Consider the following 26,997-nt stretch of genomic DNA (forward strand, 5'->3'; position numbering starts at 1 on the left):
GTTTTCAGCTTTTCCTTCCCCTTTTTGTTACCCCTCCAGTTTTTTTTTTTTAAACAGGCCTCCTCTCAGGCCACTGCTTAGAATCCTGTCATCCTGCAGTCTCCTCTCTATCTGGTCCAGTGACATACCTCAGGTAGCCCTGAGGGAGCACTTGTCAGGAAAGCCTTTAGAAGGGCACTACCTTCAACATTTTAAACTCTGCGAAGTGTTTCCCGTTGCCACACTAACACAGGCTGCTGGCCCAGATTTTGCGGGAAATAAAGTAAAGAAGCAGTGAGGTGAACTAAAGGGGCTGTATTGGTAATAGAAACAACAAAAGCATAGAAATCAACACAAAATGATACACAGCCTAATAACAATACATTGTGCAATTCACATACATAAACATTCCTTTCAAGAAGATGTTCATCGGCCTCCTTTCCCAACATAATCCCTCCGTATTTACCCTGCACCAAGGAAGCAAGTAGCATGGTGCCTCACACTTGCCTTCTTGAAGGGGGATTCAGAATCAAGGTTCAGTGCATCAAAAATAAAAATAAAAGCAAATTAAAACTGGGAGGAACTGGAGGCAACAGGGCAAACCGGAAATATCCATAAAAGCTAGCCTGCAGCTCATCAGGTTTCTTTTGTACCCTCGGAAGCCTACAAGCTCTGTAGTACACTTCCTAGTCACCCTTCTGCCTGCTGGCCTAGAGGAGACACAGAAACCCTGAGTGGAGCACATAATACTTACCAAAGGAGCCTGGCAAAGGGAGCAGCATGCTTTGCTGGCATTACAACAGCCTCAAGGCAGTCTGCAAAAGTGCCAGAACTCAAATTACTCATTTATAAAGCCAACTGCTCACAGGCCTGGAAACCACACAGTTGGAGGTGCTTTTTTTGCCCACTGGGAGAGAGAGTCCTCTTAATCCCTTGTGGAAGTGCTTTTGCCAGTAAAAAAACTGCCAGTTACAGAGCTCTTGTTCTTCAGGTGGGGGGAAGGAAGCCTGCCATTTCTCTGATGTATGTATTAGCTATACTTGAAAACAGGGCAAATCGTCATCCACAGGATGCAGTGACAACATGTAGTCCATCAGCTGTTCCAGCAGACCTGTATCTAGCCATTAATGATCACCAACATGGGAAAAGATGTTTCTATCCACTTCCATCACTTTAGGCTGGAGCTTGAGAGGAAAGAATAGCTCCCTTGCACAATATTCAGGGCCACTTATCCACAACCCAGCCTCCCAGCCACTCCCCAAGTTTTGCTTCCACTTTTCATGGACCAACAGACCATGCCAGCTTCTGTGCTGCTCCCCTAGCCAGGAGGTGTGGTTCTGCAGTGATTGAGCCTGCATCTGAATTTGCCTGGTGCGAGGACTTGTATCTGTTATTTATACCAAACTGTTAAAAGAAAAAACAAAAACAGAAAACACATGGTTTTGTGGAGATGATGCATTTGTAAAGACATGGAAATGCTCTAAGCTAAGAGAGCACGGCCACCTTGTAGGATGACATTCACTGCATGACGATACCAAGGACAAAACTTATGCATGATGCTGGACCTTAGATGGTGGATGAAAGCAGGACTTCTACAACATGATCCCCTTGTTATGGTCTCTTTGGGAGCGGTGCAAGGCACCCATCCTACCTATACAACTGGGAGTGAAAACTTCCATGTCTTACAACATAAAGCTCATTAAAATACTACATACAGATTTGGGGAGAAAAATAAGAATCTAAGGAACTGCTATAGTTCCAAGGAGACCTATAGCTTTCTTTAAGGCACAGTTCAGACTACCCTTAAATCAGTTTCCTCCCTGTTGTCAGTCTGTGTTTAAAAACAAACAAATGAACAAGGCAACTTTGCTGCTTGGCTGAAAGCAGTCAACTGTGTGTTAGCTTCTGATTTAAGTGGAAGACCTGGCAAAAGCCCCATGGAAGCCAGAACCGAAGGTAAATCATGCAACAGAAGAATACTTTTGAGCTCAGCACAAAATAACGTTAAGAAGTCTGTTGAAACAAATTTCATGCTGAGAGTGTCACAGCACTGTGTCTTCACCCCAGGTGTCGCTCCAGGGCCAGATGAGACATGGAGAGCGTCAAAGCTCACTCTGACATTTAAAAAGAAAGTCTGATAACCTTTCCAGTGGACGTAGTCAGGGGATAGGATTTCTTCTAATTAACCAACATGGTCAAAGTCAAGATCTCTCTTCACTGAAGCCCTGGGTCTTTTAACAAAAATCAAACATACCCATAATTTCCTCTAAACACTTCTAGCATCCCCAACTTCCTATGTCTTCTCTCCCACATCCACTTTCCTTCCTGAAGATTTGGGTAATAGTGTAAGTACCAAGAACCAAAGCACCTTGGTCTCAGAATTACCATGAGGCATAAACACTTTCATGAATTAACTGCAGGCTGCTGGTTCAAGATCAGTCACTGACCTGTAAAGGAGAAATCCCTGAAACAGCAGCTTGTAGACATCTGTGAAAATCCTGGCACTGAAACATCAAATTCATGCCAGAAAGTCTACGCATCACCTGTGCTGGCTTCTGCCCAACAGGATACCATCACACAGGAATTGCTGTTGGCAAGCCAAGTGCCTTGATAGCTGACGTGTTGGAAACACCAAAAAGAATTCATATTTGTACCCCAATGCTAGCAATCCCCAGTGAATTAATAGCCTCCACTGGGCAGTGAAGGCCTTTGACAAGGCCAAGGGGACGTACAGCTGCCAGGTCCGATGCAGGGTTGCATCGTTCATCTGCTCCTTTCCACTGCCAGGGAAGCACAAGCCTGGAGAGTCCTGACACACACAGACCTCCACAAACCTTGCTGAATATTTTAACAGGAGCAAAGAAAGCTGCTAGCCCCTTGGCCTCATGCATGCAGTAGGTCAGGACATAAGGGCATTAGGCCTTCACTCCAGGAGTCACCGTAAGTACTCCAGCAGCAGGCACTACCTGGGTCATACTCTTATATACATTGCCAAGTTAGAGTCTTGTCCTATGCCTTCTGCATATCATTTCCAGTTTAGATCACCTCCAGGGAATCAGCTCTGGAGAAGACTAGGATAGTTGTGGACTCTCTCAGTCTTGTCAGTCCCCAAAGAGCTGGGCTCAGTCTCTTCCCAGCACCCTTCAAGAGAGCTAGGGTTAGGGGTAGTGTGCTTGGATGAAGGATAGGACGTCCTCCTTTGATAGCTTCTCTGGATCTTGCCTTTTCTGAGAGTCATGCACTTTGACACCATCTCCCCACTCCCAGAAGAGGCGGCTGTAATGACATACACTGTAGACAGAGAGGAAAGCAAGATTAATATGGCAAGAGAGGGGAAGAACACTCACCATAGCCAGAAACTGCAATACAGAGAGAGCATCTCTTGCACTGGGAGTCACACAAAGGTGCTGTAGATCTAAAGAGTGCCTTAGAAAAAGACCAGTGCTTTCATTCATTCACCTTACAAACTCTATGGCCCATAAGGTACAGAAACTTCCAAGCCTAAGAGATTTCCATGGAAACAAACTTGTTAATTTCTAGCTTCGCTCAAGATTCAGTTCAGTATTTGCTGGAAGGAGACAGATCATTAGGGAAAACATACCTCCCCCCACAAGTTTTTCAGAAAATGTCAATGCAGGCAATAGAAAGGTCTTAATGAAGAATTTAGAAAGTCTGCCAGCAGCAGCAATCTAATCACTCACCATAAACCTACTAGAATCAGTAATAGCTGTCCTACGGATCTTTGCAAATGAACAGCTCTTTGTGCTGTACAAAAGCAGCTAGGATCATCCCTCCTCCCGTGTGAAATAACCAAGCTCCACTCAGCAGCTAAGAGTTCTGATCCTACAACGCCATCTTTCACTCCACCCATCAAGCACAGCCCTCTCTCACTGCACTGACACAGTCCCAGCCATAATGAAAACAGAGCTGCTAATTACTGCTGACACAGCAGCCTCAAGTTTTGTACAATTACTGACACAATATTCATAGCTTATTTAGTTCTACTGTTCTAACAAAGCACAGCGACAAGAGCACATGTCAATGGCTAATTACAGACACATTAGTATTCACTAAGCACAATACAGCACAACCCTTCCTACACAAGTGCTCCAAGTCCTCAGACATTCATGCAGGTTCACACTAGCCTATTTCTGAGTACATAGGCCAAACTAACTCCACACCAAGGCATGGAAGGAAAAAGCACCATCTGCCCCTGCTTTTACAGTTTTAAGCCCCTTCTTCTATTTAGCTGGTTAAAGGAAACTTAAGAATTCTTAAGAATACTACTGAAAAGTAAGTAAGGAGATTCAGTGAGAGAATCAAGAGCCCTATTTCACATCAAGCTCTCAGAGGCAAAGTCCTTAGTAGTGGCAGGCATCTCCTGAGACCACCTGAAAGCAAAGAATGCAGAACATCTCCACCCATGAGCCCTGACATGCTAGACAGACTCAACATTTGCTGTACTCAAGAGATTGTCCTGGCATAGTACTTAATGGATACCAATGGCATTCAGTAGCCACAGTGCTGACTGCCCAATGACAACTCTTTCCCAAGAAGACACTGCTTTTCTCCCTTGCTCCCTCATTAAACAACTCCCAGTTACCTACAACTAAGACCAGAGATTGGGCTAAATCAGCTGAGGCTGACTCTTCAGTTAACAACTTCCAACCAAGTACCTAAACATACAGAGATGTAACAGATTACAGTTACCAGACTCAGCCTCCACTTGCCGGGGTGCTGAGAAGTCCAGTCACTTGCACTCTGCTGCAGATAAAGGAAGGAAGTTGTGAGAAGATTTTTGCTATTCACAGCAAAATCCACACATCCAGATCAGCAGCTTCCTAAAACTCTGAGGTGTTGGTCTACGCAGCACACTCTGCTGGTGACCAAGCTGCGCTTACAGTGCAAACCCAGATGCAGCTCTCATTCCTCAGCTTCAGCTCTGGCAACTGCCATAGCTTATACTCACTGAAAAGGTGCGATGGATTCAGATGGGAGGTCAAACGTTGATTCGTTGGTCATCTTGTTGAAGAAAAATTTCCTCTTGAAGTTTTTGCTGTATGCCATTGTCCAAGGATCTGGCAGAAAAGCATCCCAGGGATTAGACAGAAGATGGAATGGGGAAAAAGGCGTGGTTATAAAGGCACATCTAGTGCAAGCAGGGACAAGAAATCTATAATAATAGTGATTCTCCTCTTACTCCTTTTCCCTTTCCTCCCTCAAAATCACCTACTTCCCAAGCTATTTTGCATTTACTGAGAAAACCTCCGTTCTCCCTGCATTTAAAAACTGACATTCCAAACAGGATATTTCGTGTATTATTATATGTTCTTAGTGAACAATTATGATATAAAAAAAAAGTCAGTTATATAAATAAATGGAATTACCCACACAATAGCTAATCCAACTGTAACAGAAAAAAACCATCGTAAAAATACCCTGAACCTTATTCCCAATCCAAGCTATGTTCACTACAAAACAAACAGTTAATCTCTAGCCACTGGAATACCACGATTAACTTCTTATTAAGTTACAGAAGGAGTAAGCTTCATCAATTATTTTTTGCTTGAAGATACAGAGAAAAGCAAGATAAGAGCAAGTTACTCTCTCTTCCTACCATTCACAGTCCGTACAATGTAGAGTCCTGTGGGTACAAAGTGCCGGTCATCTCGGCCTGTGTAGGATAGCCGGGGTATTCCCCCTGAACCCTTGATGACTTTCATCTCTAACCTGAATGTTGAGAGAAGGCAATAACAGAGTGGTGCCAAACACAGCAGCTCCTGTTTCTTCCTTTACAATCCTCTTGCATGCAACGTGCCACCTGCACACTCTTTCCAGACCATGACAGTGAAAGTATGACAGTATAAATCATCACATCCCTAGAGCATTCAGTCTCTTGCCTCCCCTGTGTGGCTAGGGAAAACAGGCAGAGCTGTATGTACAGTATACATCAGGTAGCAAATCTAGAATCACAGTGAAGGATCTGTGATGATCTACCACATTTAATCCAAATGGGATTCCCATTTCAGGTTTGAACTCTTAAACTTTCAAGCCAGACAGTTCTGCACAAATACTGTAGTGCAGTTGCTACTTCTATCACTGTGAAACATGTTGGCTATGTCTATGGTATTAGAACTCAGCAGGAAGATTCTCTGAATCAGCAGCATCTCAAGAACAGCAGTCACTACCTGCAAGAGCTGTACAAGCTCTTTCTCCAGGACTCCTCAAGCACATCTCTCCTATGATATCCATGGGCCCTGAAGTGCTTCAGTGTTGCTGGTCACTTACCTCACAAAAATTTTCTCCATCTCTTCTAGTCTGTACACTTCCTTCACTCTGGGAGGAAAGCAGAAGCAAGACAAAAACGTGTTGTAAAAATAAAAAAATAATTTTTAAAAATAATTGTCTTCTTTTTCTGTCCCAGCTGTAGGGAGCAGTCACGCATTCATTTTGTATAGCACAAGGTAGCCAAGCATGACTAAGGTCAACCTTTCTCCTCAGTCTAATGCCTTATTTCTACTGGCTTGAGAAAATGTGACATCTGTATGCTCATCACCTCTTTTCCACCATGAGCAGACAAGGACATAAAAGACATTGCAAGGATAACACTAACTGGGCACTAGACCTACTAGAACACACGTCTGAGATCAGCACCAACCAGTCCACCTGTGACAAAAGCATGAATACCTGATAGGTGAAAGGAGAGTACAACTTCTCCACTATCACTCTGTTTTAGATATTTAAAGAGCTTTCAGTCTTTTTCCAGTGAACGTAACAGAACTATGCATTTCAGCCTGACATCTTTCAGCTCCTTATCTCCATCCTCCAACACAGTAAAACCAAAACATGCAAGGCTGAGAAAGTGGAGTCACTCACCGGATCGGGTTCATATCTGGTCGGCTAGGTTTGGAAACCGCTTTGACAAACTTCTCTGCCAGTTGAATCCTGACCAAAACAGAAAGAGAATCCTACAATTTAGCTAGATCTTTGGCACACACAGAAGGTACAGTTTGATTAGACAATTCAACACTTGCACACTATCCCCACTGCTAGCCAAATAGGTACTGAGCAACAGGTGGTTTTTTCACTTCACTCTCCCAGTTCGAACACTCTCCGTGTTTGAGTGACACAGGCTGCTATACATTAGGAATGGGTCTCCATAGCCGCCTCTACAAGCTCGTGTGCTGCTGAACTCATCAACCCACAAGCAGGAAAATAAGACTAGTGGAAACATCATGATGCTAAGGAAGGAAACAGAAGAGCTCTTTCCTTCTCTCTAAGCCACCTATCCGCTATGCTATTCATACTCCCAGGATGTTCTGTTCATCCATATTGTGCCTCACCCCAGACTAAGGAAGGAGCTAGACCTGACCTCAATACACAGGGACATTACAGACAAAAGAGAAGCTCTACTTACTTCACTTCTGAGAGGGTTCGTTCACAATGCGTCTTTACAGAAGTGGTTCAACTGAAATGCACTCATCTACCTCTGTTCAGCCTTCGTCCATCAATAAAAACAATGTTTCTCAGTCATTCCTACTCACATAGGAGAAAGAAGCTTCTCCAGAGACTACATACCTCTGGTTGAAATGCTGGTTTCGGATGTCATTGCCATTCAGCACCAAGACATCAAGTATGTGTATAGCACTGATTTTTCGCTGGGCTTTCCCCTGCAGAAAGGCATAGACTTACTACTCAGACTGTAGTCTGTTCGTATTTCAGTTTTGGCTTATAGCCTGTTTTTTTTTTTTTTTTTGCCAGCTTATCATTCTTTTCTAGCAAGAGAGCAACTTTCCAGACACTAGAAGCAAGCAAATTCCATTGTACATTAACATGCCATCCTCCAAGAACTGGTGTGTGTCAACTACACAGTTGTCTCAATGGAAGGAGACACAGAGAAAGCAGGACCACAGTTATCATCATTAGCTCTACGGCACAACACTGCCTCATGAGGGAGCACAGCACAAAGCCCAGCATACCACAGCATCCTCATTTGAGGAGCCAGAAGAGAGGTAAACTCGAAGGTAGCAATATCTTGCATTGTGAATATACCTCAAGGATGTTCTGCCAAGGCCTGCAGTCACTACTGTGCAGTTATGTACCCAAACAGCCACAGATCACATTAAGTCTTAGTGGCAACGTCATCTTCTGTTGCACGTAGGCCAACAGCATGTCAGGTACAAAGGGATTTCAAAACAATCTTAAAAGCTCATCTCTCTGACACTGGTCAGAAAGAAGGAACTTAATCCAAAATAGTTTCTCTAAATGACAAATGCAAAAGACTCTCACCTGGCGCACACAGAACATTTATTCTGCAGTATCTTACAGAGAATAAATGAAATTGAATGTTATATTTGCAGCTGCTCAGTAAGAGAGAGAATAGCTTCCTACCTCTCCTTTCAGCTCATGAACAATCTCCACAGAGAGAAGGGTATCTCGTGGCAGCTCAGTTTTCAAATCCAGCTTAGTCCAGCGGTCTGACTGGCGACCATCCCAGGTGTAGATCTGTGATTTCTGTGTAGAAGGCAGAGTCAGATTCACCCAAGGCTTCATGAAGGGATGTGTGGAAGAGAGACCTCTGACTAACTCCAGAGCACCCCTCAGAGAATCTTTTCATCCTAGGCTGTCACAAGCAATTTCTTTGTGGGAAATTTTAAGGAGGAATCTTAATCTCTACCGCAAAGGAACAAAAACATTGACTCTAATCTGTCAGTGTCTTTTCATATCTACACAATGAACAAAAAATAGAACATCTTTAAAAGGACTGTGAAGATAATTAGAGACACTAGCAAGAGTACAGGTCACAGAGTGTAGGCTGGAATTATAAAAACGGGGTTAATTACTGTGAACAGCACTGAAGTCAGGAGAAAAAAAAACATACAATAACTAGCAGTGTTCAGAGCTGCTGATGAGGATTCTTCCTGACCTTTGAGGTCAGGAAAGAATGGGATGAATCTGCAAGGCGAAAATAGTACCACTAAAATGAACCAGCAGAACTCCTAGATGTAAAGTCTGACTGTTCTCAGGCCTTACCCCTAGCCCCAGGAGGAACTTCTGCTCACTTCCAGACACCATACACCGGTAATCGAACACCTGACGGATTTTCTCCAGCGTACTGGAATTCAGAGGAGTGGGTTTGTAATTGAAGGTATCAATGTCTGCGCCCTAAAGAGCAACATATAGAAAGGCAGGTTGGATAAAATACATCAACAGGTAGGTAAATGCAATTTTTGCACAGAACAATAATCCAGAACTAAGTTCTTCATCTTTTAATTACTGCAGGGAAAAGGTCTGTTTGCATGAGAGAGCTCAGAAGAAACTTCCAGGTAACGTCTCACCTGGATCAGTTCAAAGAACTTGGACTTGGGGTCTGAAGATGAGGGAGCAACACGAGCCTGATCAGGAATCTGGAAAAAAAATCCAAACAATTGATAATAAGGGTTATTCTTTCACACGTTCAGACAAACCTTTCTGGTTTCAATGTGTAGCAGACCATCCTGCCCCCTGAAACTACTGCTCTTGGGACTCCGGTTACTGGAGAAGTTACCTAGCAAACAAAGTCTCACATTTTTCTCAAATTTAATGTAGGCATGCCACTTTTCATACGAAACAATGGGCAGCTTCCAAAAGCTTCCAGCTACATCTTTGATTCCATCCACATTTCAATGAAACGCTACCATACGTATGATACGACTGCAGTCAAAGGCTCAGGAAAGAGACTCTTTAGATAACTCTACCACCTGGAAACCACTAGGTGCTGAGTTCATTTGGTATTCTATAAAATCGTCTCAATTGTAGCAAAGCAAGGCAACCAGAAGTCTGCTCAGTTAAGTCATATACCAAATTCACAAGCACCATCCTGTTTTCTTACATGAACAGCTTCAAATAATCTTTGTCTTTCCTAAAGGACAAACATATTAAACCTCTGGCTATAAAGTTTCATCTGCACTGCAGCTCCATTCCTACTTCATCACAGCAAGGATACCTTCATGATCTCTCTGCTTTGCAGCTTACTTACCCCCCATAACTGGAGACACTCCTTTCGGATTTCAGCCTGTCGTGGCTCAATCAGTGTCCTCAAGAGAAAAGGAGCAGACTATTAAAACAATAAAGTCTCTTCCTTGTTCTTCCAGCATCAAATTATCCCAGCCCTATCAAACTTGCATCTTTCAGTGTCTGGCTCGGGAACGACAAACAAGCAGCGCTCCTCAAAAGGTTATTCTCAAATAGGAGGATTTTGCTTCTCTCTCCACACATTCCCAACACCCTTGTTTAGCTTTGCTTCAGTATGCATTACTGATACACAGCCTTTATCTCAAAGTATCACTGAGGCATCAATACTTTCAAGTGAAGTGTTAGTATGAATTTATGCTTATCTCCAAGAGCTGTAACCTACTAGCCCTACTTAGAAAGAGCAGTGAAGACCTGCTGAAGGCAACACAAAAAACAGTGTTAACATTAGGATTAACTCTTAAGACAGTATCTGGATTTCAGGCTCACTCAGCTTTCTGTTATGTATTTTCTCTGAATGACACCCAAACTTAAAAGCCACATCAGAGAAACAGCTATAAGTTGCAATGACTTTAGTTTTATATGAAAGAAATTTTTGCCACTTGCTTTAGGTAGTTCTAGGTACGTTACTTAGATATACTGAATCATCCCTGGAAAATTAAGAGCTATGGACCACACTGATCTTAGGCGTAGAATTGAACGTACCAGCCAGGGTGGTATTGCTCATATTTTCTGTTCACAGTCCTGCTAAGAAGCAGGCCCACTTATTGTACTCAGAAAACACGCAACACATGGAAGCCATCTCAGTAAGGGTGGTAACCATCAACTTTCAGGACTGCAGCTACCCACACTTTTCTTCAAGCAGCTCAGGCAGAGACACAAACAGAGCTACCTAAAAGCACTATTAATTTTCCTGGCTCTAAAGGCCAAGCAGTGTACCAGCTCAAATTAAGAACACATTAAAGAAGGGCAAAGCAATTTGTTTATGGTAGGTTAATTCAATACCCATCAAAAGCCAGAGGAATATACTCACGTATCTTGAACAAAAGCACGAATTTTAGCTAGTGCCTTTATCTGAATTTTGCAGTGGCTGAAAGAGAGGAAAGTTTCAGTCAGAGAACAAGCTGATTATTGCCATCAACATTACTCTACACGGAAGACTGATGGAACAACTGAAGGAAATCTGTCTGACCCTCAAAGCAGTGACTGATCATCATCAACATTAATCAAAGTGATAAGAAGACCACTGGAAAAAAACTAGGCGGTAGCCTCCTTTCCATTCTACATAGGAGGACAGCATTCAGAGGCCAAATATTCCCTAATAGCATAAAGTATTTCTCTGTGCAGTATCCCTTTGCTCTGCTAAGCCTCTCAGGCAGCAAAAGCAGAGTAGTGTAATCAGCATCAACAAGCACCTCCATGAGTACAAGCAGCTACAACTGAAAGCCATTTGGGCTGACCTGCCTAGAGCCAGCAGCCCTCACTGCTCACAAGCACTTACTTTTCATTGGACTGGACAATATAATCATAGAAATCTTGGTCATCTTTGATCACATTCAATGGGACGACTAGATTGACATCCACATCAGAGTTGCGCAACTGGTTGAGTCTGATGTTCACCATGAAGAGGTATTCCCGCACATCATCAATCCCCAGCTTTAATCCTTTGCATACCACATACCTGCAGAGCAAGCCAGAGAGACAGTTTGGGTTCAGTTTTTTTGACATAGTCAATCTTCCTGCCATGCTCATGCTCAGAGTATCCCCAAGAAGGTGAAGTCTAACCAAAGTCGTTATATATCACCTTCTACTCTCTGAAAAGAGAGGGAAATTCAACCCTATTCAGAAACACCACAGATCTCCCTAAAGTAGTAAATCAATTGTGCTATACTTGACAGGGATAATAATACACATAATAATTTCTGGCTTCAATGGAAGCTTAATTGCTTCATGCAGAACAGAATTTGTTACATACTTAGTTCCTCTGTTTTCTCTATAGATGGAATTCAGTACAGGCAGGGAAAAGCAAGCATACTTTGGCAAATACTTCTTTACCTTGTCAGAAATCATAATTTGCTAGCCATCTAAAACGCTTCCTCCTCCAAGACAGCCGACAACTGGGTGAGGTCACAGAGCTTCCATTTAACCAAAACCATCTGTCATTGTAATTAGAGATCAAGCTTTCTTTAGTAATCCCTCATGCTCAAGAATCTCACCTCTCTGAGTTAGCAGGGCGGCTTGTCACAGGTTTAAAGATGCACACGCGCTCAAAGCAGCAATACAGCAGATAAACGAGCCCCACGCTGAATGGAGTAAACAGGTCAAAGGTTTTGCAGACAAAATGTCCTCCTAGAGCAGAGAGAAGAAGCACACCAGCATCAGCAGACTATAAAGATACATTGAGATATCAGGCATCTCCATAAGCTTATCTTCCGCAGAAAAAAAGATAGGTGATTCTGGACAACAAACCACCACCTAAAACACTTTTATGAAGTAGGACAATGGGACTCAGCAAACCATCTTTCCCATTTCTTTTCAACAAAGGGAAAAGCAGTTTTCTGACCATGCTCAAATCAACATGCATTCTACCTCAAGAGCAAGCCTTCTACCCACTCTCTACCATCCCTTCCCAGGCTCAAACTGTATCCTATGGTACTGAAGCATGCTATATAAAAGCCTTTGCAGAGAAGGGCTCTGACACGTGGACCAAGAAGCTTCACACTGGAGGAAAAAACTAACAGATACCACCTAAATAGAATAGAAAGAAAAACATCTATGACACCCTCAGACCTCAAACAAGTTTCCTAACTACACTAAACAAAAAGCAGTCAATCTTACAAAGTTATATCTACCCAGAGAACAAAGACTTCAAAAAGGTTGCTCCTTTTACCACATCACACTCAGGACTACTGCTAAGCAGATCACTGGCTCAGGTATTTCTGAACACGAGGTACAGGATAAATGATAACGTGATAATTATTTTTATCTTCTGCTCTTGCATGTATCAATGCCAAATGCTAACCAAACTCTGCAGAAAAAAGGAACTGTCAAAACCAGATACAACTATAATATCCATCGCTTGGTAACAACGGGGTATACCTGAGACAGCATGAGACATCAGCTGGTGTTGATCACAGAGAAGGCAGATTTAAAGGAGAAAAGCCACAAACTAAAGGGAAAATGAACTGAATTACTACTGCTCTGCTTCAACCAGCCTGCCAGAATATTCAGAAAGCAGCTGGTCCAACTGATACCAAAAAGCTCAGATATACTGTCCAGCAATCACACTAGTGACCTCAGCCCAAGACAGCTACATAACCTATTGTTAAGAGCTCTGAACTAATGCATTTTACCTCCTGCTCGCAAAGAAAAGCAAAACAGTCTTATTTTTCTGCCCTAGTTCATTTAGGTTTGTGACAACTATCTCAGAATGAATGCACACTCAATCCTGTGCAGCTCAGCCTCATGGCACAGCAGACATTATGGTATGTTAATAAAAGTCTACAGCATCCTTCTGCAACACCACTCACACCTTAAAGAAGGAGGAAGATTGATGGATAGAACATACCCGTCCGAACAATCGACAGCGCCATAAGAAACTGACAAAGCATCAGCTGTTTGCTTAGGATTTCTTGCAAGTTCTCCTGACCCTCCACAGAGAAGCCCTGCAAAGAATACAGCACATGATTAGCATTTTGATCACTCAAGCTAACAATTCTGTATGGCTGACTCGTGGAATCACGGTAATTTCTTTACAACACAAAACACTGCCACCAGGAATTTTAATGGTAAGCCTTAATTTCACAAAGAAAATACAAACACGTGTCAAGTATCTTAACACACACAGACTGAAGCACTAGTTTTGGTCATTAGTACAGGAAGAAAAAGAAAGGGACCAACCCCATCAGCCATTAAGAAATGCACTCCTTTGTGATCAGTATTGTCTAAAACAAAATTCCGGAAAGCAGTAATGTTCTCTGGGCGAGTGATATCTCCATCTCCATCAATCCCTCCTTCTCCTAAGGGGAAAGAGGAGACAATTACTAACACGTTTGCAAAGCAGACTAAAAGATCAGTACATACAGGTGATCTATTGCATTCAATTAGTATTTAGTCAGAAGCTACACAGACCTCGATAGGTGAATAAGCATTAATACATACATTCCCTGGTTCACCACTAGAGATGCTTGTTATCTTAGGAAAATTAGCTTTGACCACAACATCTGAATAAATAAAACCATATAATAACCATGCTCTAAAGACTACTTGTATGTTAGCTGCACCAAATGACAAATCCATCACTGCCCTCCTCTGAGTCAAGAACTGCATTACAACAGAATATTCTCAACCAAGGGGAAATGGCAAATAGTTGAACCTACTGAAAATGCAGGAGACAATTTCACCGAATGGCTCACCTGTTAGTAACATGTTTTTTTTACAAGCAAGGCAAAATTATTCACATGGTGCATTGGTAACCTTCAACTAAGAATTAGCATCAATCCAAAGAAACCTTATTATCTATGTCCAAACACAATCTAATCTAGAATTTTAAAAAGCAGCCTCAAAAAACATTCACATATAAACAAGTTTGTAAAGGAGGTAGGAAAATGGAAACATGGCTTTAGTTGCATGAATACTTATAGTTTTTTCATATGGCTTTTTTTTTTTTTTTTTTTTTTAAAGAGAGATACATTGTCCCCTAGGCTGGCAATTTAGAAAGCTAATCTAAGGTGTACTCTAGAGGTTACCAATTCCCACTTTGAAGAAGCCCAAACTTCTAACTGGTATTAGTCCCTACAAATCTTCTACAGCTACAACTTCTATTAACTGAAGAACTGCAAGACTAGAAAGCAGAAATATCAGGATGCACAACTGTGCTTTGATGACTAAATTCCTCATCAATCATCCTGTCACTAAGCAAAGTGACACTAGAATTTGTTACCATTCTTTACAATACAAATATCACGGCAGCCTACTTTCTTCCCATCACGGGAAGAGAGTTTGTACACATCTCACTAGACTTTACAGCATAACAGACAGAAATGGAATCAAGAAAATGCATCAAAGTCGTCAGGCTACTCATTTCTCTATGTATCATCTTCACAAAAGCACCAGTCTGCAGTGAGTTATGAAGATCCAAATGGTGCAACCATTAAAACAATGAGTTTTTCTGCTCTGCTGCCCTTGCCATGAACCTTCTTTTTAACAGATCTAATCTTGAAGCACTAACTATTCTCTAAGAGTTCACGGTTAGACGTCAACAGTGGCAAATTGGCTACCCTTTCTCTGCAGAACGCACACATTTGAGTTTCCTTTACGTAGTCTGAAATAAGAAGCAGCAAGACTATCAATTTCCCTTCCTACTCCAAAAGGCTATGCAGAAAGAGGGCAGGGATACATCAAACAATGTAACAAGCCATCACCCACAAGGTAAGATGCAGTAATTTTCTGTGTACACACACAGTCTGCTCACGGTCACGGTAACATCTTAAACCTCTTTAGATTAAACAGGTCATTTAGTCACAGTGATTCAGATATAGCTTCTATCTTTAATTTGCCGTATTTATCTTTACCGAGAGTCCGCAATCAATTACCAAAGCAGATTTACAGAGGTCTGATACAGAAGCATAATATCTGTCAGGCAAGTAGGGCTTCTATCTCTGGCTTTGCTAATAGTCTTTGGGCATGTCATCTCACTACTGGCGTTTCAGGATTACACAAGTGAGGAAAACTATTCTCAAACAAGCACGTTAAAGTACTCTGCAGCTTTCAGATGAGCTCAAGTACAAACTATTACATCAGGACACATTTTATTGGCAGAATGGAAAAAAGCATAGAAATGTGACTTGATGTGCAAGTTCACCAATTTCAAGTCCTTTCTCAAAGGACAGCCCCCTCCTACCTTGCAAAATTATTCTCCAGCATCAAGCTTCTCTTAAATCCCCATGCTGGTATCAATACCAGTTGCACTCCTGACACAGAAGCCGGAGCACAAGCAAAAACATCAGATAAAAATTTATGCACACTCTACGTACCATAGTAAGGCTCAAAGAGCTCACTGGAAGCAGAATAGAAGTCCTCAAGTTTAAAATCATTTGGTCCTTTCAAGGTCATGCCAAATCCTTTGGCGTGCCACTTTCGCCTCCACAAGACGTATTCAGAGAAGCCCCCAGGACCAGCACACACATCAGCAAAGTACAGCAGCTCTGCATCTCGCTCCTTTATCAAGGGCCTCTGCAAAAGGAAACTGAAGAAATTCTACTCACCCAGTAACAGCTTCCATCAGTCGATCCTATCAACCGCACTACTCAGCCAGAAAAACATCTTTCAAGAACCTGTTTTTCCAGCTAGTGTTCTAAGGATTCTCCTTTCTCCCCAGTTTCTCCACACTGAGATAGCACTGCTCTGAAAGTTAAAAAGAGGCCCTCACCCCCTGGTAGTCCTTAGGGTTTGTAAACATGTAGTCAAAGACATGATCCATATTTGCCATCTTCATTGCAGCTCTGTGAACACATAAATAGGAACCTATGAGTTTCAACCTTGGCTCCCCCAACTGAGAGTGGACATAGAGGAGAGAAGACCTACATAACCGGAAGTGCTACAGACCTGTTCAGAAAGAAGACTCCACGGATCATCTCATAGGGGTTAGATCTTGTTCGGGCTCTGCGCATTTCTTCTCCATCCAGCTCATCAAATACACTCTGCACAAACAAAAGCCAAATTAACCTGGACTTGACATAAGCTTGGGGGATAGATAAACATAAGGAGAGAGAAGCATGAGGATACGATGCTTAGCAGTCTATGCTATTGATTCACCAATATAGAGTGTTTTTCTGTCACATAATGATATCCACTCTTCTTCTAAGTTAGCCCAATTCTTACTCAAATTTAATGACACTGAAGAATTCTGTACAGACAGCTCTAGAGCCTAATAATACAGTAGATATCTCAAAAGCAGTCACAGGTGAAGGTATTTCTCTCACACATACATACACACACACACATTGAAATTCATAAGGGCATGATGAAATCTAGAAGGAAAGATGGAACACACAAGAAAAGAAAGGAAGTTTAGTTCCTTAGCTCATTCAAACCTACAATCTTGCAGTAGAACTGACTAAGAAACGGACAGCACCATTTTAATTCATCTCTTTGAAGGCTGAGGTGTAAAACAGGTCACTGAACAGAAAGTAGCAAACAAAATTCCAGGTCACACCAGTGGCACAGATGTGAGAGAGAATGTGCTGAGCTCCTGCTGATCACCTAAGTAAATTACTCAGACTCCTTCAATTATTTAACTTGCTTCCACAAAACTTGAATTCCTCTCCAAGAAAGGGGACTCACCTTGCACCGCAGGACATTAAGTAAAAGCTCTTCATTGCAGAACTCTGTTTCGTCTTCAATCACCATCTTCCTCTGGAGCAGGATGAGAACACATAACAATTAACAAATATGCTAAGAGTAATTTCAGAGTGCAGCATGAACTTGTGATGGATGAAGCCTGTCAACCACATACTAGGTGTTATTAGCAAGAGCATAACCAGTAGGTTGAGGTGCTATTCTCTCCTACTGGGCATCTTACAACCACACATGAAATACTGCATCCAGTCTAGCACTCCTCAGTACAAGACAGACACTGACATACTGTAGCAAGCCCAGCAAACAGGCCACCAAGATGACAAGGGTGTAGTAGTATCTGGTGTGTAAGAGACTGAGGGAACAGTCTGTTCAGAATAGAGATCAAAAAGGGAGATCCTATTCCTGTTTGCAACTACCTGAACTTAGGAAAGAGAAAGTCAACCTAGGCTCTTCCCAGAGACACACAGTCATAGGATAAGAAACAATAAATACAAGCTTCAACACAAAGAATATTCATTAGAATAATTTTGACAATTGGTTTATCAGACTCTGAAGTAGATGCCCAAACAGGCTGTGAGATTTCCATTCTTGGAGATATTCAGAACTCAACCAAACAAGGCCCTAAACAACCTGATCTAGCTGGATCTGCTTTAAGCAGGAAATTGCAGTAGCAACTTCCAGAGTTTCCCTCCAGTCTAGGCTATTCGATGACTCTTTGATGAGGCAATTGTTTCAGGCTGAGTAATCATTCCTGTGTCTTCCTAGGCTAAGTACTAGGATCTAAGAAACTACCTTCCCCACAGTCATCCACTCCTTCAGCTCCTGGGCATCAGGGATTTCTGTGGTACACTCAAGGCACCAGTCCACCTCCTCATAGGCACTAGGCTGCAAACAAAAGACATGGGAAGAGTCAAGAAAGTTTTTGCTAGCAAAATGTAACAGCCAACTGTTTCTCAATTCTACCATAATGGGCGAAGCCACAACTTGTGGGCCAACCGTGTAGGTTTTTTTTCCCCCTTGCCTAAAACATGCTTCATTTCTTTGAATAAATGCAAAACAAAACAAACAAAAAAATGACCACGCACCACTTTCCTCTCATCTGATAAATATCAATAAAGCTATAGCCTAGTACTCTCAAGGTACATTTTAGAGACAGAAAAAACTCCTGCAGTGCTTCACACATCTGTTTTTCCAGTTCTTTCTGAAAGGCTCCCCCAGTTCCATGACTTAATTCAAGGCTTAAATATTTTGAATAACCTAGGGAAGGAATTCTTTTGCCAGTAGAGTTCATAGCAATGCCACCTCTTCACAGACAGGCTGTTAACATCTTACCTTCTTATGTTTGTTATAACATCATCATCCACAAGGGCAAATGATAAATAACATCTAATTGCTGGAGGATGCAGAAACGTGGTGAAGAATGACCCCTAAAGCAATGAGTCTACAGAACACATTTCAAATTCCTCCTCCTAAAGGAACAACCTCTGATATTATTTCTAATTACTGAAAACAATTCAAAGAAAGGAAAGAACAATCCAGTGCAGCATAAATAACTTGATAGCACTGCTGCCCTTGACTCACACTGGCTGGGGCCTTTTGGCTTGCTCTCCAGCTGACCAGATCCCTAGGATTCTGTGCTGTGCTTTCTTTTGGCTTGTTTGTTCTTTAAATACAAACATATTGCAATTGTTGCACATCTAACAGCGTCAGAACTAGGCTTTACTTTCCTGACAGCACCTATTTCAGTTTTCTTCCCTGCTGAAGCAAGGGAAGCTTGACAAGACACAGGAATAGGACATCTCAGCATTCTTTTGAGGATCATTATACAAACACAGAATAAGACACTTAAAAAATATCACCTATACAAGTATGAAAAACAATGACATACAAAATAAAACAAAACAGCTCGGTAACAGTTTTCCATCACGTTCACTACTATAAATTCAGGAACGAATCATACAGATCACAGCAACAATCCATCTGAAACTGATTTGGTGCCAGAAAACACGCTATCCTGCAACAAAATAGAGTCTGGGTCTACCCAGCTGAGTCACTTGACAGTAGCAGTACGTCAGCACTAAAAAAACATTCCCAGAGGGCAAATCCTGAACACAGCAATGGAAAGGTACTCAAAACAGTAAATACTTACCTCTGGCTCATCCTGCCAATCAATATTCAGCTCCCCATCAAACCCTTTGAGGGTTAGTCCAAAGCCTCTCCTTCCCTTCTGATTGGAGGCCTCAACAATATCCTTCCTACCTTGGCCATATTTTCCCAAACCTTCTCCTTCCCGGAAGCCCATCTTGGCCTACAAAGACAGAAAAGGGAGCACAGTGAGGTGAAAGGATTTGGGATTACATACTGCAACTGCTATCAAAGACTAGCCTGGAAAAAGAGCCATTGCACTGGAGTGACTTGGAGCCAGTAACATCAAAAACAAACAACAGAAAAAGCTAGATGTAAAGAATGACACTTGAAAATACAACGAATTAGGAAAGGAACAGTGTGCTCCAACAGACAGAGACATTCGTCACTGTGTTCAGTGGGTTTACAAACCAAAGACGCTGGCACAAGAAAAAATTCATATTGTGATATTATTTGTTGTGAACATGCTGTCACATATATTACAAGCATCAGTTAAAATTCACCTAATACTCAGAGGAGGAATGCAAGACATACTGCTCCTCAAACACACTCCCACCTCTTCACTTAAAAGGAAGATGTTCATTAACTGATACTTTAACAGCTGCATTAATTTTAGCAACAATAGAACAACAAAAGCATGAACGTAGTCAGTGTCACTCCCTCCAGTATGTATCCACAAAACAATAAGTAAATAACAGACTTAAGTAAAGTTTCAATTGGATGAATAAATTATCCATATACTCCCTCCTGTGAAAAATAACAGAAACACTGCTTATTATCAATCTGTACGACAAGCAATACAGTAATATCAGACAGGTTTTATACAAAGGTACATGGTGTTTTCCTTCTGCCTTTGTTACTTGGCTTTGAATTGTGCGAACTGTCAGTCTTTGAAATACATACATCAAACGTGACAGCCACTGAGCCGACCACAATACAATTCTGAGGACAGAGTTTTGAACAGAGTAAAGAACTATTTTCCTTTTACCTACCTAATGCTACCAACTCATCTAACCAGACACTCAATCTTTGTATTCAAATTTAAGAAACTTTAAAAAGAAAAGCCTTCTGAATTCAGAGAGAACCCTCCAAGAGAAAAACAGACTTGTGCTAGAATCATCAAGCTGCAGCCCAGCTACAAAAACACACATGGACAGACTCCGAACAATCAGTGATCAGCAACAGGATTTATTCACAGAGGAGCACAGTCAGCAACCCCCAGCCTTTGGACCCCAATGAATTCTGTATTTAGCAAGATCTGAAATTTCCCGCTTGATACAGACGTATGACACAGCTGGCTAGCAGCAATTCATCTCCTGGAAAGGCAGTACCTCCCTGTTCCCAATTCTAGCGGGAACTAACACTTCCCAGTTTCTAGAAGCAGACTGATCTGACTTGGCAAAGGGCAGTACATGATGGCACACCACCATGGAGCTGACTCCCACTCCTGAGAAAGCAGCATAAAACAGAGGGAGACCCCAATTCAGTCTTCCTTTGAGTCCTGGACTTCCTGTCACATTTCAAGTGATACACAAGTGTCTCACCATCCCCTGTTGCCCCAGGACTATAATTTTTATTTCTCTTATCATGAATAGAAATTCTTTCAGGGTTACGAGGTACTCCCAATATCACAGTGATGGAGTTTGCATAAGGAAATGTGTAACAGCAAGGACTCAAAGAAGCTTCACTTCTCTAGAGCTTACTGTTGCCTTTATAGTCAGAAAAAAAGTTGTCAAATCTGAGACTAACATGAGAAACAGTCCCTGATTTCTTTAGAACTTCCTAAACACTCTTTCTCTCCTGTACTATCATTACGTAATTAGGGGATTGGTGATCATCCCTAAAGTTTAGCTGTTACAGTTACTACTGTGCACAACTCCACATGTTTCCAAGAAACCTCTGGCCCTATATAAACTGGAGCAGCACTACTTGAAACAAACACCTTAACAGTTAAGGTAATAATTCTACAAGGGTATTCCTGTCAGCTTCCAAGACCAAAATGTATTAATATCAACCCTAGAATTTCTTAAGGTCTTTCTGACAGAATGTTAACTTAAACATAATTGCAAAATAACACAAGGTAGGACTTTTTTCCAGCTCAGCAAACTGCCTTATTCAAAGATCTCTTTCTTCACATTCATCGCCCTGTTTCAGCACCTGGAACATGAATCAACTTTTTTTTTAATAAATTCCCTTCAACAAACCTCTCTCTGCCTCTCTGAACTGCTTACTAGATGGATCAAAGAAGCAGAGAACCCTGCTACAAGGAGGACCAGAATCAGAATCTCAGAAGATTCTGTCTTTTCAGAGTCTTTTCAGTTTGTTCTCATCAGGTATTAACAGCTTGGTCCAAAACTGTTTTGACCTACCATGAGCTTTTGGGAGACACTGTTATACATTGAGTAGCGGGATGAAGTACCCTCCACAAGAGAGTCTTGTTTGAACTCATTGTTGAAGGCAAGTCTTTTTTCATCACTCTCACTCTCAGACCCACTGCTGCTACTGGAAGACTCTGAAAACAAGAAAAGTGAAAGAAGTGAATACACACAAAACAAACAAACAAAAGAAAAAAACCACCACCACCAAGACATCTCAATAATTCCATCAAGAACTACACAATATGACGCACCAGGTGTGTGGGGAGGGAGGCCCTACAACCCACTGAGTACTTCCCCTTTCCCTGCGCTGTGATCACAATGAGGATGAAGCAATGGTACAGATTTCCTTCCAGAAATTTATCTAGCACCACAGCAGTCCTACTAAAGTCAGTACTGTGGGGCAGGCCATAAAGGCTACTGAAGCAGCAATCCAGAACAAGCATAGCCACACTCTTCATTAGATCTCTGCCTCTTGAGCCCCTCTTGTTCACTGACTACTAGAATTCATTCTGTGCTGCTCTGCACAACTAGGTGTTGAGTCATAAAAGTTACCTCAAGATAATCATTGTCAGCAGAGATTATCTTTCCTTGCTTATCACTTATGAAGGAATTAGGTAGCTGCATACATGTATTAAAAAAAAAAAAAAGACAACCTAGAAGAGATTGAATTTTAAATCTTTTCTAGGTAAAAAAAACCAACAACCAGATCTCTACCTTCCTGTTATGGATAACTGAATGCCAGTGAAGTAGCAGGAAACAACTGGAGAATTAGTAAAGAAATGTCATTACCAAGGTAAATCAGTAAAGGTCATTAGCGAAGAAAGTGAAAGACACCACAGTGAAATACCTGGCTGTAGTTGTAACTGTTTCAAGGCGTTCAATCTCTGCTGTTGAACTATCAGCCTTCAAGATAGTACCATGCTGGAGCTTACTGTATTAACCTTTGAGACCTTCAGCTCAAAATAAAGAATGCTATGATGTAGCACGTTTGCACTAGTATATTCCCATCTTACTTTTCAAGCATCTGTCACACAAGTTACATTTCTCCTTCAAAAAGTTCTTAGAGATTAACAGGAACAAAAAGATTTTACTTAGGGTCAGTCGTTGCTTTCTGCTTCAGTTACCTTTGTTGCCTGCTTTTGAGCTGCATTTTGTTTTCCAGAGTTCATGATGGGTTCTCAAACACAAGACAGATTACATAATCTTCAGAAAGTCTCTTTGCAACTCTTCCTGCTTTCAACATTTCCAAGGACACGTACACACACCATACCCTACCACTGTGACTACTCAAGCTGACCACTCACTTTTCATCCATTTCCCCTTCCACTTTTGCTTTTTTCTGTGTTGACACCCTTTTCTTACTAACACTTGACTACTATGGGAAATACCAACACTGAGAAGTACAAAGAGTGTGAAGTAACACTAAGTACCATCCTGGAAGAAGTTAAAGCACCCCACATCATGGACAGCAATTGTGTAGGGCACTCTCCTCATCTCTTTATACTACAAGTAAGAAAGCACTCTCCAGCTTGGGGAGGGGAGAAGGGAGGAAATGAAACAATTGATTTAGGTAACTCCGAAACAGTTATTCTTTCTGAAACAAAACACATGTGAGCTTCCACAACTTACCAAAAAATATTTTCACACTGATCCAATAAAAGAGACGGCGTTGCAATGCAGGAGAATATGACAATGTCTAATGTGTCTAATGTCTTGTGTTCGTTTGTTTTGTTTTTAATTAAAAAGACATTAGACATTATCATGATTATTATTCTGTTACTGCACAACAACTCCTCAGTACTGAAAGCTTCCAAAACAAAAATATTTCCTGAGACTGAAGAGACTAATGCTATCCACATATAAAAAGAATTTTACAGCTTTTGGCCATGCACTTGTCTATTTCCTACGTCTGCATTCAAAAAATCCCCAGACCAAAGTGTTTATGTGAAAATTTTTTTTAAAGCTTAAAAAAAAAAAAAACTGCCACCAAACAAATTTGTGAATAAAAATGACATCGTTTTTCTACTAAAGTCAAAGCACAGACTTGAAGTTCTGGCCATCAACCGGGAGATGCCAACCATCATTTGAGTTGGAAGGGACCTTAATGGCCACCCAGTTCCAAACACCTGCCATGGACAGGGTTGCCAAGCACCACATCAGGCCGCTCTGATGCCCAAATAGCCTGGCCTTGAATGCCTCCAGAGTCACAGCATCCAAGGCTTCTCTGGGCAGCCTGTGCCAGCGCCTCACCATCCTCAGAGTGAAAAACTTCCACTTAACATCTAATCTAAATAACCCTACTTTTAGTTTAAAATCATTCTTCCTTGTCCTATCACTATCAGACCATATAAGAAGTCTCCCTCCTGTTTTTAAGCTCCCTTTAAGTATGGGGATGCTGCAGTGAGGTCTTCCCAGAGCCCTCTTTTCTCTAAGAGAAACAAGTCCAGCTCCCTCAGCGTTTCTTCACAGTTGAGGTGCTCCAGCACTCTGATCATCCTCATGGCCCTACAATTCCTATTTGTTAGTTAGATTCCCCACAGTAACACATACAACCTCCAACTGTACCTTGAGTAGTATGATTACTAAGGTGAGCTTCATCATCTGAAGTAGAACTGAGGGTTAAACCCAAGTCTTCTACCTTCTTCTTCTGCTTCTTTTGGGGGCTGCTAAATTCAGGCTCAGTTCTTCTTTTCATTTTTTTTTTTCTGAAAGAAGATTACACTTGGTAAACACTACACAAATTAACATTCCTCTTCATGCTGAAGGGTAGGCGCACAACTCATACCAGCAGCATGGCAGCACAAGTCACTTCATGGATTATTCTGTATTATGCTTCACAACCAGAGCTGTCTTTGGGTAAAACACTGGGTTTTTTGAACCTACCTAACAGCTAGTGTAAGTAAACAAACAAAATCTATCCAGAAGCTCACTTGTAACTAACAACTTTAGCTTTGCATCCTTTCTACATCCTACTTACTATTAAATGCTAGTAGATGAAGACAACCCAGATGTCAGCACATAATTTACATATATGACAATTAACGTTACTATTGGATCAAAGATCTGTTTAATCCAAACACACAAGAAATGAGCAAACAAGATCAAACTAACGGAGAACACACAGAGTGGAATCGGGTTCTCACAAGAAATTCAGAACAACCTGATCTCTTCTGTACGAATACTGATTACAAAAGGCTTTTCTACATTACCTCTATTAGAGTTCTGTTATAAATGGGGACTCAGGGGGTGGTTTCCATCAGGAAGCACTGGGAAGATATTAAGCTTCTGGATGTGGCAGATAAACACTGCATTAAGACAGACAAATAAGTAACGTTTCAGACTAAGTTAACAGCACCTACCTGGGAAGGCCCACAGACAAAAAGAGCCAAGAAACAGGTAAAGAGGTGAAATGCTTGAAATGCTAGCAGAACTTTCATGCTACGTATACAGATCAATACAACCCTACCGGCGGTTATTACCCTACAGGGGAACGCCGCACCAGAAGAGGTGCCCCAGGTCACTGCTTCCAACCACTTGTTATCAAGCTCATATCCGCAGACGCGCACAGCTCAGCCTAACACCCGTGCCTTTATTCATCCCCAGGAACAGCACTTGAAAACCGTCCCGCTGCACTACGGCAGAGTCCTTTCGCGCGGATCTCTGCTTACTAAGGGTTTCCTTTCCTTCCTCTCTTGGCTCTCCCTGATGCCCCGGGAGCTGCTCCTCAGGCGCTGCCTTACCAAGGGGCCGCGCTTCCGTCTCCCCCCGACACCTCAGGGCCGGCGGCCGCAGCCCAAAGCCTCCCTTCGTCCCACCTCGCCGCTCCGCGCCCCTCTCCCGGCACGCAGCTCAGAGGCCAGGCTGCGGCTCCGCAGCGCTCGCGTCGGCACCGCCCCCGCCGGTTTCGTTTCCCCGCTGCCCCCGCCCCGGCCCCTCCCTCCGGTCCTTCCGCGCCCGCCGGCGCGCTCCAGTGACGCAATGCCCGCCGTGACGGCACCGAGGGCCGCGCTCCCTCAGGCGCGCCGCGGGCAGCTGCGGGGCCGGAAGTGGAGCGGCTCTCCCTTCCCGCCTCAGCGAGGCCCCGCCGCGTCGCTAAGCAACGGCTGCGCGGGCACGGCCTGGCCTGTGGGGCCCCGCTGCTTTCCCCGAGCTGAGCGGAAATACGCATTTAAAATGTTTTCTGCGTGTATAAAATACATACGTGATACTTAAGGATACGTACGGAGCGCTGGCAGAGTCGTTAAGGTACCTGTTATTCAGCCTGATGGCACTTGGCGAGGGAAGAAGCCCTCCGTGCTAATGGCAGAGCCCTGCCCAGCAGTACCGCAGCCTCGGCCATGGCTGCGGGCACAGCCTCGGAGCGCGATGACTCCTGCAGGCTGCCCGGCCCTCCTCGCAGCCTGCCTGGCCCCGCCGGGCACCTCTCCGTGAAACAAGTACAGCTCACTGCCAGAACTGGTTCTGTAAGGCCAGCAGTGCTACAGCCTCTCACTGCATAGAAAGCTAATGCACGCCTGTGGCAACACCTCATAAGGACTTGTGGCACTAACGGAGTTGTCTTCTGCTTCGCACGAAGTTTGAAACCCAGGGGCACACACCTCAGTGTGCGCACCTCATCTTAAAATCAGCATCAGTGTGTAGACATGCTGCCCGCTACAAGGAAAGAGTAGTTTATCCAGCTGATATGCACCTGAGTACATGAAGTTACAGTGAAAGGAAGAGCGAGCAGAAAGGAGAACACTGACTAGCCAGAGTAAATCTTTAGGGGAAAAAACAACAACAATCTGGCGTGGAGATAATTGAAATGTAGGACTATTAAATTGGTTATTACCTGTTCTCCAAAGTTAAATGGCAGTTGTTGCTGAAGCTCACAAAGCACTAGGGTGATAGATTATATGCACAAGAGAAAAATGTTTTCCATCCTGATGTTAGAACCCACAGAAATGCAGTAGGAGTTTAGCAATGTCAACAATACTCCCATTCATAGAATCATGGAATGGCTTGGGGTGGAAGGGTCCTCAAAGATCATCGCATTCCCACCCCCTGCCACAGGCAGAGCCACCAACCTCCAGATCTGGTACTAGACCAGGCTGCCCAGGGCCCCATCCAACCTGGCCTTGAACAC

General features: G+C 42.7%; 1 protein-coding gene across 4 annotated transcripts; it reads right to left on the bottom strand.

The window, feature by feature from the left end:
- Positions 2-25,799, bottom strand: CMTR1 (cap methyltransferase 1). Of its 4 annotated transcripts, XM_021390281.1 has the most exons (25): positions 25,613-25,798; positions 25,082-25,177; positions 24,438-24,579; positions 21,864-22,006; positions 19,499-19,657; positions 18,142-18,234; positions 17,335-17,406; positions 16,597-16,691; positions 16,421-16,493; positions 16,026-16,224; positions 13,891-14,009; positions 13,559-13,655; positions 12,207-12,339; positions 11,492-11,671; positions 11,024-11,080; positions 9,998-10,055; positions 9,318-9,386; positions 9,013-9,144; positions 8,371-8,493; positions 7,558-7,649; positions 6,856-6,924; positions 6,268-6,315; positions 5,597-5,709; positions 4,949-5,057; positions 2-3,270 (listed from the first exon to the last, which is right to left on the bottom strand). In XM_021390281.1, the coding sequence occupies exons 3-25, from the start codon at positions 24,565-24,567 to the stop codon at positions 3,138-3,140; spliced, it is 2,496 nt and encodes an 831-aa protein (XP_021245956.1). In that variant the 5' UTR covers positions 24,568-24,579; positions 25,082-25,177; positions 25,613-25,798; the 3' UTR covers positions 2-3,137. The 4 variants fall into 4 exon arrangements, 3 of the variants coding, with proteins under 3 accessions (XP_021245956.1, XP_021245957.1, XP_021245958.1); XM_021390282.1 differs by having other exon boundaries at positions 25,082-25,799; XM_021390283.1 differs by lacking the exon at positions 25,082-25,177 and having other exon boundaries at positions 24,438-24,577.

This window comes from Numida meleagris, chromosome 3, assembly GCF_002078875.1.
Source record: "Numida meleagris isolate 19003 breed g44 Domestic line chromosome 3, NumMel1.0, whole genome shotgun sequence".
Lineage (NCBI taxonomy): Eukaryota > Metazoa > Chordata > Aves > Galliformes > Numididae > Numida > Numida meleagris.